This window comes from Giraffa tippelskirchi, chromosome 12 (genome assembly GCF_054371585.1).
Source record: "Giraffa tippelskirchi isolate mGirTip1 chromosome 12, T2T-mGirTip1v1.2.pri, whole genome shotgun sequence".
Taxonomy (NCBI): domain Eukaryota; kingdom Metazoa; phylum Chordata; class Mammalia; order Artiodactyla; family Giraffidae; genus Giraffa; species Giraffa tippelskirchi.
The window spans coordinates 45436910-45449406 of NC_137286.1; the positions used below are offsets into that span (position 1 = coordinate 45436910).

The following is a 12497-nucleotide window of genomic DNA, read 5'->3' on the forward strand; positions in this document are numbered from 1 at the left end:
AAAGAGACCCGCGGCTCCACAGCTCCCCTCTCCTCTCCTCCCTCCCTCCCAGCAGCGGGCTGGAAGGAGGAGGGCTCCTCAGGACCCCAAGCCTCCGACAGACCCCCTCCCATCCCCTCTCCTTTGTCACCACCACCTCCGCCAGAGCCACCTCTCCGGCCCCCTCCCCTCCCCCAGACCCCTGCCCGCGTCCTCCGCGGGGTCGCCCAGCACTCACCGAGAGGCAGGCTGATCCGAGGGGTGAGCGCCCGAGAGGGAGACGGCGGTAGCAGCAGCAGCAGCAGCGGCAGCGGCAGCAACAGCAGCGGCAGCGGCAGCGCGCCCAGCGGGGCGGACGCTCGGCTCCCCCGGCCCATCGCTGCGCGCCGGACTCGGACCGCGGGGAGCGACGGCGTCCTCCGGGCTCGGCTCAGGTGGCTCTCCGGGACTCGCAGGCGGCGGCCCCGCCCCGAAGTGCGGCCCCGGAGTGGGTCGGCCGCCTCCGCCTCCGCCTCCGGACCTGGGGGGCTGGAGCGGGGTGGGAAGTGGGGTCACGTGGGCTTCGCGCACGCTCGCCCCTCCGCCCGCCCCTTTCCCGGCACCGCGGTCCTCCGCCGGCCCCGCTCGATCGAAGCTCACCCGCGAGCGCGGCAGGGAGGGGCCGAAGGAGGAAGTTGGGCGGTTGGTCCAGCCCCTCTCGGCTCAGCTCCCGGCCCGCCCCGCCCCTTTCCCCTTCCTCCTTCCTGGGCGCTGGAGGCTCCAGGGGCGCCAGCGGGGGTGCACCTAGCTCGGTGCGCGCCAGGCAATAGCCGAGCTGGGCTATTAGCAGCAGCAGAGGCCGCGGGAGCGCGGGGGCGCGGAGGAAAGCAGACCCCTCGTTCCCCGCCCCTACCTCTCAGACCCTCCCACCGACGCCCCGGCCCCTTCCGGCTCCTCGGGGACCCTCAGCGCGTTTGTTTGGGAAAACGTGTGGGTCTCCACTGTGAGCCCGTGTCTTCTCCCTTTATCCCTGCCGGCCCCCGCACCCGTCCCCCCCGCAGTGCTCCTGGCACCCACGTGTCGGTAACCAAATGAACTCCGCCGAGCTGCTGCTGACTCCGGAGCTAGCTGCTTCTGCACCTAATTTTTGCATGGGTCAGTTCACCTTAGGTCTTGGCTGAGGGTTCACTACAGGCTTGACACTTAATCTAGATGCCTGCGTGGTCATCCACGCTTGGAATTCTGTCCACACGAAGCCAGACCTTGGATGGGGGGAATCCGGGCAAGATTAGCTTAAGTGGGATAATAGGATTTAATGTACTGCCAAGGACGTGAGACTTTCTCCACAACACGTGGCCTGGCAGCGGATAGTACTCCCTAAGGCTGGTATCCCAAAGGCACCCACCCCCGGTCCTCCCGCGGTCTGAGTCCCCAGGGGGTGGAGTTCAATAGTGCTGAGACCAGGGGTTTCAAACTGCGCACAGAATGCCTTAGTGGATCCTGAAATCAAGTTAGTGAATCCCTATCAATATTAAAAACAAAGAAACTGAATGGAAGATACCAAAGTGCAATGATCATAGAAAGGATAAGGAGAATTTAGGAAGCCCGGTTCAGCTTTTCTCAAGTGAGCACAGGATCACGTGCATGCATCGTGTGGTGCTGTTGCTTCCATCATGTCTGACTCTTTGCGACACCATGGACTGTAGGCCGCCAGGCCCCTCTGTCCATGGGATTCTCCAGGCAAGAATACTGGAGTGGGCTGCCATGCCCTCCTCCAGGGGATCTTCCCAACTCAGGGATCAAACCCGTGTCTCTTATGTCTCCTGCATTGGCAGGAGGGTTCTTTACTAATAGCACCCCCAGGGAAGCCCTTGCACAGGATCACAGTAAAATGTAATTCTTCCTGTAGTCCAAGTCAAAAGGACTTAGAAAACCTCTGCCAGTCATTTCCATGGCAGTAGGGACAGTTTCTCCAGGAATTAGCCGCAATGGCTGCAAAGTTCCTCTTCACCCCCAGCCCACAATGAGCTTTCTCAGAGCCAGCACCATTGGCTCTGGCCCTACTCCCAGGGCCTCCCACAGGGTGACTGACAAGGGGTGGGCACAGTGCTCACATGGTCCCAGGTCTCATCATGCACAGCCAAGCTTCCATGATTTCTGTATCTCCACCTTCTAGACTGGTGGCACCCTTTCTAAAGGGTTGTCCAGCACTGGACACAGAATTCCGCCTGGCACGTGGGCAGCACCAACTACCTGTAGTTCTAGCATTACCCAGGCCTGGGACACTTTGCCGTATCAACGGTGTCAAAACACCTTTAGTCAGTGACGCCCATGCTTCTATCTGTAGCTAGGTGTGTGGTCAGTCACTCAGTCATGTTGGACTCTGTGACCCCATAAACTGTAGCCCACCAGGCTCCTCTGTCCATGGGATTTTCCCCGGCAAGAATACTGGAGTGGGTTGCCATTTCCTCCTCCAGGGGATCTTCTCAACCCAGGGGTCGAACCTGAGCCTCCTGCATTCGTAGGTGGATGCTTTACCACTGTGCCACCCAGGAAGCCCTGTACCTAGGACCTTTGTCCTAAATTCCAAACAGCCTCTACATTTCTACAAGGCTGTCTTATCTGACAGGTATCTAAAATTCAATGTGGTCCCAGAACATGCTCCATCAGTGTGAGCCTCTCCATCCCATTTAATGGCAAGTCTGTCTTTGAATTGCTCAGGTTAAAAACCTTAATTCCTTTCTCTTCTCTTGCTCCTCATACTCAATCCACTAGCAAATCTGTATCTGACCAGCTACCACCTCCTGGGGTCCCAGTTACTGCCCGCTCCTCGTGTCTGACTCTTTGTGACCCCATTGACTGTAGCCCACCAGGCTTCTCTGTCCGTGGAGTTTTCCAGGCAAGAATACTGGAGTGTGTTGCCATTTCCTATTCCAGGGATCTTCCCAACCCAGAGATCGAACCCACATCTCGGGCGTCTCCTGCGTTCAGGCAGGTTCTTTACCACTAGCACCACCCGGGAAGTTTCTACCCTTGTTGTTCAATCGCTCAGTCGTGTCTGACTTTTTTGCACCTCCATGGAGTGCAGCACGCCAGGCTTCCCTGTCCCTCCCATCTTCCTGAGTTTGCTCCAACTCATGTCCATTGAGTCAGTGATGCCTTCCAACCGTCTCATCCTCTGTGGTCCCCTTCTCCTCCTACCTTCAATCTTTCCCAGCATCAGGGTCTTTTCCAGTGAGTCAGCTCTTCGAATCTGGTGGCCAAAGTATTGGAGCTTCAACTTCAGCATCAGTCCTTCCAATGAATATTCAGGGTTGATTTCCTTTAGGATTGTTTGATCTCCTTACTGTCCAAGGGACTCTCAAGAGTCATTTCCAGCACCACAATTCGAAAGCATCGAATCTTATTGTCCAGCTCTCACATCCGTACATGACTACTGGATTCCAAACCATAGCTTTGACTACCCTTGGGCTTCCCTGGTGCCTCAGCTGGTAAAGAATCTGCCTGCAATGCGGGAGACCCGGGTCCGATCCCTAGGTTGGGAAGATCCCCTGGAGAAGGGAACGGCTACCCACTCCAGTATTCTGGCCTGGAGAATTCCATGGACTGTATAGTCTATGTGGTCACAAACAGTCGGACACGACTGAGTGACTTTCACTTTGACTACCCTTGAGCTGTTCTCAATCTGTTCTCAACTCAGCAGCCAGAGTGAGTTTTTCAAAACCAAAGTCAGGTCGTGGCACTCCTGTGCTCAAAACCCTCCAGTGGTTCCTTACAGTGGTGTGCAAGGCTCTAGGCTACCTCGCCCCCACGCCCACTGCATTATCCATTGCTCTCCCCACCCCTCACACTCACTGTACTCCAGGCACTTGTGCGGAGGAACACTCTTGTGTTAAGACCATTGCCCTGGCTCCTCCCTCTGCCTGGAGTTCTCTACCCAGAAAGTGATTGACTTCCTCATTTCCTTCAAATTTTTCCTCAAAGATCACCTTCTCAGTCATAAAAAAAAAGAACAAAATAATGCCATTTGCAGCAATATGGATGCACCTAGAGATTATCATACTGAGTGAAGTAAGTCAGACAGAAAGACAAATATCACATGATATTGTTTATATGTGGAATCTAAAAAAAGGCTACAATAGACTTGTGGACACAGCAGGGGGAAGGAGAGGGTGGAATGAATTGAAACCTATACATTATCATGTGTAAAACAGATAGCTAATAGGAAGTTGCTGTGTAACACTGGGAGCGCAGCCCAGTGCTCTGTGACAACTTAGGGGGTGGGATAAGGGGGTGAGATGGAGGTTCCAGAGGGAAGAACTCAGAGGCTGTATGCTTGAGGCTGATTCACTTTGTTGTACAGCAGAAACCAATACAACATTTAAAGCAATTATCCTCCAATTAAAAATAAATATAAAAAGGCTACAAATGAACTTATCTACAAAACTGAAATAGAGTTACCGACGTAGAAAATAAACTTATGGTTGCAGGGTAGAGGGGAGTGAGGGATAAACTGGAAGATTGGGGCTGACACATACATACCACTATGTACAAAACAGATAACTAATAAGGACCTACTGTATAACACAGGAAATTCTACTCAATACTCTGTAATGACCTATATGGAGAAAAAAATCTAAAAAAAGAGTGGATGCATGACTTTGTATAAAAGATTCACTTTTCTGTGCACTTGAAACTAAAACAACATTGTAAATCAATTATACTCCAATTAAAAAAAAGAAATAAAGATCACCTTTTTGAAGAATCCTAAGTTCCCCCAATATTCCCCTTTCCCTGAGATGTTTTTTCAAAGTGTTCATCATCTTCTAATACACTATATGATTTGCTTATTTGTTGTGGTTTTTCTTTATTGTCTGAACCTCCCACCTGCCTTCTCACCCCCAAGAAATGTTGACTGAGGAGGGCAAGTATTCTTGCTCCTTTGGCTTGTTAAATAAGCTATCCGTAGCCTCTAGAACAGTGCCTGGCATATGGTTAACCCTCAGTCGGTACGGGCTGAGTGAATGAATAAATGAATGCAGCCTCAGAGTCACGGAATACTGCTGGCCCATGTCAACTAACAACTAGAGCTCCTTTTTGATATCAACTTTGGTCTGGAATTCCCTAAAACCAGAAATGATGCAATTAACTTTTTTAACCTATGCACAAGACTTTGTATTGCTCTCCTTTAAATCTATCGGTTCTGGTCCAGATCTCATCCTATTGAGGTCATTGTGAATATTGATTCTATCATGCAGTTGGCTTCCCCTCCCAGTTTTGAGTCATCTATAAATCTGATAAGCATTCTTGACCATTATTCAAGTCGCTGATAAAAATATTAGATGAGCAGACCTAGCACCCACTTCTTGGTTTCTAAACATCACTCTTCAATAAAAGGTAACAGAACTCCTTGGAGAAATGAAAGGGAAAGCACAAGGTGGACCTGGGACATTGTGTTGGGCCGGAAAACAAGGAAGTGACTGAAGACTAATGGGGTCACGTCAAAAGGGTATAGGGCCGGCCTGATGACCAAACTTGGGACAGCGTGAGCATCAGAAAGCATAATGAAGTAACGGATTCTAACGCATAAAAATAGAACAATCCATTGCTGCTGCTACTGCTGCTAAGGCGCTTCAGTCGTGTCCAACTCTGTGCTACCCCATAAACGGCAGCCCACCAGGCTCCCCCGTCCCTGGGATTCTCCAGGCAAGAACACCGGAGTGGGTTGCCATTTCCTTCTCCAATGCATGAAAGTGGAAAGTGAAAGTGAAGTCACTCAGTCGTGTCCATTCGAGACCCCATGGACTGCAGCCTACCAGACTCCTCCGGCCATGGGATTCTCCAGGCAAGAGTACTGGAGTGGGGTGCCATTGCCTTCTCCAACAATCCATTAGTCTACAGTAAAATTCAGCAAAGCAGAGAGAGAAAGAAGGGCTAGAAAGGATGATTTTCTCTATAGAAAAGTGCTGCCTGATAGACGTAGAGGAAATGATAGACTTAGAAAATCTAGATTCAAGCAAAGATAACTAATGGATGCTAAACCTTTGGGTGGAAGATTGTTAGGAAACTACGTTAACAAGATCTCTGAGATTTCCCTGGTTGTCCAGTGGCTGAGATTCAAAGCTTCCACTGCAGGAAGCGTGGGTTCGATCCTTGGTTGGGGAACTAAAATCCTACATGCTGCATGGTACAGCCAAAAAAAACCAAAAAGGAAACAAAGTCTCAAAGTCTGACCCACAGATAACTTACTAATGACCAGTGGGAAAATGTTTCTCTAAGGGAGCAGGCTGGTGGCCACTATCTTTTTTTCCCCCAGTGGCCACCATATTAGTCAAGTGGCCAAAAGTAACATCATTGGTAGTGGGACTACCTGATATCATTCACCTCCTGATGTGATTCAATAAAAAATACACAACTCATCAACAATTGTATCAAAAGTATGTAACCCAGATCTAATAATGAGGACGCAGTAGGAAACATTCAGCTTTTACAAGACAAATAGCTTGGACTCTTCAAAAAGGTCAAACTGATGTAAAGACAAAAAGGACAAGAGAACTGTTTTAGGATAGAAAATGAAAAAGACATGACAATCAAATGCAATGTGTAAACCTTGATTGAAATCCTGAAAGGAAAAAAAAAAGCCACAGAGCAATTGAGAAATTTTAACATTCACTGTGTATTAGATGATATTATGGCATTATTGTTCACTTTCTTAGGTACAATAATGGTACTGTGTTCTTAGGAGAGTGTCATTGTTCTTTGGAGACGCCTGCTGAGGTTTGTCGACATGAAGTATCATGATGTCTACAACTTACTTTCATATGATTAAGCCAAAATAAGTGGGTTATGAGTGTGCATTTGTATATTAGAAAGAGTGTGAGTGCTTCTGTGGCCAAAAAAATAATAATAACAACAATAAGAAGAAGAAGAAAAAATTATAAGAAATCTTACTGAAATCAAGGTCCTAGCTATAGCTATAGCACTGACTCACTGGAAAAGACCCTGATACTGGCAAAGATTGAAGGCAAAAGAAGTGGGTGGCAGAGAATGAGATGGTTACATGGCATCACTGACTTAATGGACATGAATTTGAGCAAACTCTGGGAGATAGTGGAGGACAGAGGAGCCCAGTGTGCTGCAGTCCATGGGGTCAAAGTCTGACACCACTTAGCTACTGAGTGACGACAACTAACTATAGCGTTTCCTTCTATCTTCTGCTTACTGCTATTACCTAGAACAGGGCCTGATGAGTGGCGTATATTTGATTAGAATTTGTTGAGTGCCTGAATCTCCATGTCAGGTCTCCCATCAAGCAGCAACCAGGCTGGTTTGCCCGAGTGTCTTGGCAACACATGGGTTGTCTTCACTTCAGTGCTCATCTCTGAGAGGAGGCAGGGCTGATATAGTCTCACTTGGTAGTTAATTATATCCTACTCAAACACTTCATGTGTGTCTTCTGCCAACTCGATGCAAGCCCCTTGAAGACAGTGATGGGTCTTGCCTCTCGAACCCGCACTGCCTCGCATGGCACTCCAGTAGGACCTTCCACAGGGCGGACAAAATGAGGGCCCCACCTGCTGGCCTGGAGATGAGCCCTCTAACTCAGGCCCCAGCATGGCGGCCTTGGGCCTCGTGGGCTCCCCTGCCTTCTGCTGGCATGCTTATTTGTTCTCCCCAGGGTGAAAAAAACAAAACAAAACAGGAGGATGACTGACAGGGAAAAACCTCATTTGAACTGACTTCCTGTGGGCTGAAGAGCGGTACCCAGGCCAACACTGTGTCTCCTGTTCCCCTTTGCCACCCTTGGATGTAGGCAAGTCTTTCTCAGCCAGAACGCCGGTGTTTATAAAGAGCTCAGGGGGCTGCTTGTAAAGAGTATAGAAAGACAAAGCGAAAAGCAACGCTTCCTCTGTACCCCCGGCCAGCAAGATGCAGTCAAGTCTGGCTTCCTTTCTCTGTCCACACTCACACAGTCATTCCCCATCCATCCTCTCTCTCCTTCCTTCTCTCTCTCTGAGGTCCTCTCTCTCCTGTAGACACAAGCACACACATAAGAAGGATAAAAATGCAAGAAGGAGAGGTAAAATGTGCACAGGGATCAAACCCAGGTCTCCCGCATTGCAGGCAGATTCTTTTCCAGCTGAGCCACCAGGAAAACCCAAAATATGCACAGGAATACATGCAAAGAGGCCAGACAAAATGGGGCCACATGTCTCATAGGCAGCCAAGGAAACTTTAGGGATGACAAGAGTATTTTGTATCTTAATTAGGATGTTGGTTTCCCAAGTGTAAACAGATTAAAATTTTTTGAGCTGTACACTGAAGATCTATGCATTTTCCTGTATGTAAATTTCTACCTTTACCTATTATCTTGGGGTGGGGGTGGGGGTAAGCAAGGAGACCAAAAGGTAAAAATATAATAATAGTAATAATAAAACACCTCACCTGCAGGATCAGTGAAAGAAGAAAATGAGACTAGTTATGGGCCGGAGTGGGGGGTGGGCATGGGAGGGGAGCTTTTCCAGGTTTTCTAGGTGGAAAGAACCCACCTGCCAAAGCAGGAAACATAAGAGGTGTGGGTTATATCCCTGTGTTGGGAAAATCCCTGGAATATGAAATGGCAACCCACTCCAGTATTCTTGCCTGGAGAATCCCAGGGACAGAGGAGCTTAACGGGCTACAGTCTGTGGGGTCGCAAAGAGTTGGACAAGACTGAAGCAACTTAGCATGCACATATCAGGGGGAGAAGGTGAAGAGAAATAAGAAAGGCTACAAGAGAAAATGGGGCTTTCTAGGTGGTGCTAGTGGTAAAGAACCCACTGCCAATGCAGGAGACACAAGAGACATGGATTTGATCCCTGGGTCAGAAAGATCCCCTGGAGGAGGGCATGGCAACCCACTCCAGTATTCTTGCCTGGAGAATCCCATGGACAGAGGAGCCTACAGTCCATGGAGCTGCAAAAAGTCGGACACAACTGAAGCGACCTAGCATGCACACACACAAGAGAAAATAAAGCAAAGTGTGGCTAAAAATATAAGGCCTCTGTAACCTGCTCAGTTACAAAGGAATAAGGCAGTGTGGGCTCAGAGCAAGTGCTGGCCGTGCAATGGTCCATCCAGACCACAGTCAGCCTCTTGAGCCGTCAGTACTCATTAACCATCTATAGGTACAGCCTCCGTCCAGTCACAGGCCAGCCCTGACCTGGGGCACGGATGGCTCCTGCCAGCCTGCTCCCAGCCCGGCCTGCCGGCTCTCATTTCCACCCAGGGGATCCTGGCTCTCACACAGTCCTACTCTGGGAGTCATGGCTCTGCTTTGTTTCCTGGCAGTGGAGGAGGGGCCTCTTGCCAAGCCCAGTGGAGCTTGAACCCAAGGTCTCACCCGCCCCGTCCTGGAGTAGCACTCAAGCTCCTCCCATCTCTGGGTTCTGGCTGGCAGGCTGCCCAGCAAGGCCTTGCAGACACGCACTGGCGGTAGCCCAGCTCCCCAGGCCTTGGACCCCTGCCACCATCCCCTCATCGCCCTGAGCCCTCCTCTCATGCCAACCTGCAGCTGCAGCTCCCCTCCCTGTCCAGCTGGGCACAATGCTGCTGTCTCCTCCCCAGGGGCTGGGCTGCAGCATCAATACATTTTGATGAGAAAGCGACACCAGCTGGCACACCCTGCGTGTGCTTTTAAATTGGCCAATGACTTCCATTTCCTGGGGGCTGGGAGTGTCCCTGGAGCAGTACCCTCTTGCAGTGGAGGGCACTCACGGGGCCAGCACGGACACCACCTTCGAGTCTCACCAGCGACTTTAACCAGGGTCTAGCAATGAATGTAAATGGCCTCATCTCTCTTCTGCAAACTGTGCTCCTCTCCACTGGTCTCTTATGTCTCTTTCTTTTTCAAAAATATTTGTTTATTTACTTATTTGGATGTCCCAGGTCTTAGTTGCAGCATGTGGGATCTAGTTCCCTGACCAGGGATTGAACCCAGGCCGCCTGCATTGGGAGCATGGAGTCTTAGCCACTGGACCACCAGGGAAGTCCTCGTCCCTTATGTTTCTTGCTCTGTGAAGTGGTTCGAATCTAGGGATGAGGCACACCGGTTCTTCCATAAGAAGTAGAATTTCAGCACCATCTGTTATTTTGGGGACTCTAGCAAGCCAGGGGATCTCTCGGAACCTCAGCTTCCCCATCTGTGAGATGGGAATGCTAACAGTACTGCCTGGGCTCTCAGGAGAGCTGAGGGGACAGGGCGCACAAGGAGAAGGGCGGCGACGGCATGTGATAAAAGCCCAGCAAACAAAGCCGCGTGTTATGTTATGGGTTCACCTCATTTACCTAAACGTGGCCACAACCATCCTAAGTTGTCCAACCAAGAGGACCCTCTTCTAGGCTCTCTGCTCAGGTTCGGCCACCTCCTACCAACCCAGTGCTGAGGCTGCAAGTCTCACGGGGAGAAGGAACCAGCCCGCCCAGCCCAGGCTCTGGGTGCGCCTGCTGCGGTGAAGAGCTCGCTGCCCGCCCCAGCGCCACCCCCACCGGGGCCTGTCGGGGCCTGAGCTGGCCACTCCCTGGGAGGGGACCCCCCTGCCCCACAGGGCTGTGGTGCAACCAGCCGGGCTCAGCTTGGCCCTGACTCGACATGGTAGAACACCGTTGGTTGCCACCATCACGCCTGTGCTCCAGATGCAAGTTCCGGAGGGGCTGTCTGCTTGGGCCCCCAAGCCTGTCCTCCAGGGGGCCTGGAGAGCCTGGCTGATTGGCCTGGCTGATGCATGGCACCTGTCACCCCAAAGGGGCACAATTACTGTCCAGTAACTCTCTTTCCCCTGAAACCACTGCAGCCACTCAGAGGTATGAGGCAGATATCCTAGGCCAGGTGAGGATGGGAAGCAAGGAACATAAGCCTCTAGGACAGTCTGGTTTCAAGTCTGGCTTATGAGACCCTTCCAGTCCCAAGATCTTGAGAAACCAGGAATCTACCTCTCCATTTGTCCCCCAGTTCTTCCTCTTTAAGTCCTACTCTGAGCCCTAGACCCCTGGCCATTGCTACATGGAGGGAGAGAAGACCTAGCCAAGGCCTTTCATCACTCCAGGGAAGGAATCTTCCTATCCAGAGGACCAAGGCTCTCTCATCCCAAAGAGGTGGGGCCCTCCAGCCCCCATGGTTCCCTGTCACCTTAGGTCACCTGGTGGCTCCGGGTCTTACTTCAAGAGAGCCTTGCTCTTGGTTCCAGCACTGCCTTCGGAGAGTGGGCCTAGACAGGTGAGCCCATTGGGTGGGGGATGAATGGGTGGGTTCCATTGATTTCCTGTGGCTCCAAAGACTTCTCTGATAGAGTGGGAGGAGGAATGTATTATTGCCGCAGTGTGTCTACCTGCCGGCCTAGACCATGGCACCAGGACAAGATGCTCACAGAAAGCCGGTGTGCGGGTAGCACCCCAGATCCATGCTCGGACAGGGATCTTACACAGCAGCTACCCAGGCTCAAGACTCCTGGGATGCCTGGCAGTACCCCAGTGCTGAGCACCAGGCTGCAGGACACCATAATGCTCTGAGTGGGTGCAGCTCAGCTCTAGCAAAGGAGCTGGGGGAGGAGGACTTGCCTGGTGGTTCAGTGGCTACTGACCTCCCAATGCAGGGGGCCCAGGTTCGATCCCAGGTCAGGGAACTAGATCCCACACGCCACAACTGAAGATCACATATGCCAACACTAAGATTGAAGATCCCACATGTCGCCAGTAGGACCCGTCACAGCCATATAAATAAACAAAAATATTAAAAAAAAAATAAATAAGGAGGGGCTCTAAGGGGCCTGGACCCAGGGCCACCCAGTCCACTCGGCAAGGGAGCAGACCCACCTTGCTCCTCTCAGGCTCTTCCTCTATGAACACTGCCTTCACTCTTTCCTTATAGCCTGTGAGCAGTGGAGCAGAGCTAGGAGTCCCTTACCCAACAGAGTCAGCTTCAGTGAGCTGTGAACCCCAAGAATGATGACAGAAATCAGAGCTTTTATTTGATTTCGAAGAGACTGTTGCCCTCCTCCCCTCCCCAACCCAAAAAAACTGAAGATAATTTCTTTGGGGTGTTTTTGTCTGAAGACACAGGAACTTTCAGAATTAGTCTTTATTAGGTAAAAAGAAATACCAGAATTAAGAGTTATTATATACCTTGACATGAATTATCAGGCAAATTATGCCCACCTAAGGGCTTCCCCAATGGCTCAGCCAGAAAAGAATCTGCCTGTAATGCAGGAGACACAGGAAACTTGGGTTCGATCCCTGGGTTGGGAAGATTCCCTGGAGGAGGAAATGGCAACTCACTCCAGTATTCTTGCCTGAAAAATCCCATGAACAGAGGAGCCTGGTGGGCTATAGTCCATGGGGTCACAAAGAGTAGGACTTGACCAAACATGCCTGCCCACCTAAAGCAAAGCTGACGTTTATAAGGCTAACATTTATTGAGTACTTTCTGTAAGCAAGCCACTGAGCTGAGCTTTTTTACATCCAATCATTTACTTACATCTCACAACAAGGTGAAACAGGAATTA

General features: G+C 50.7%; 1 protein-coding gene across 5 annotated transcripts in view; it reads right to left on the reverse strand.

The window, feature by feature from the left end:
• SEMA4B (semaphorin 4B) overlaps nt 1-12497 on the reverse strand; it is an 85016-nt gene that overhangs the window by 25929 nt on the left and 46590 nt on the right. For 3 of the 5 annotated variants that reach the window (XM_081547018.1, XM_081547021.1, XM_081547017.1), the window contains one exon: nt 218-507. In XM_081547018.1, the coding sequence (XP_081403144.1) occupies nt 218-507 (290 nt within the window). Of the gene's footprint in view, nt 1-217; nt 643-12497 lie in introns of those variants that run through there. The other 2 variants (XM_081547020.1, XM_081547022.1) reach the window with 1 other exon arrangement.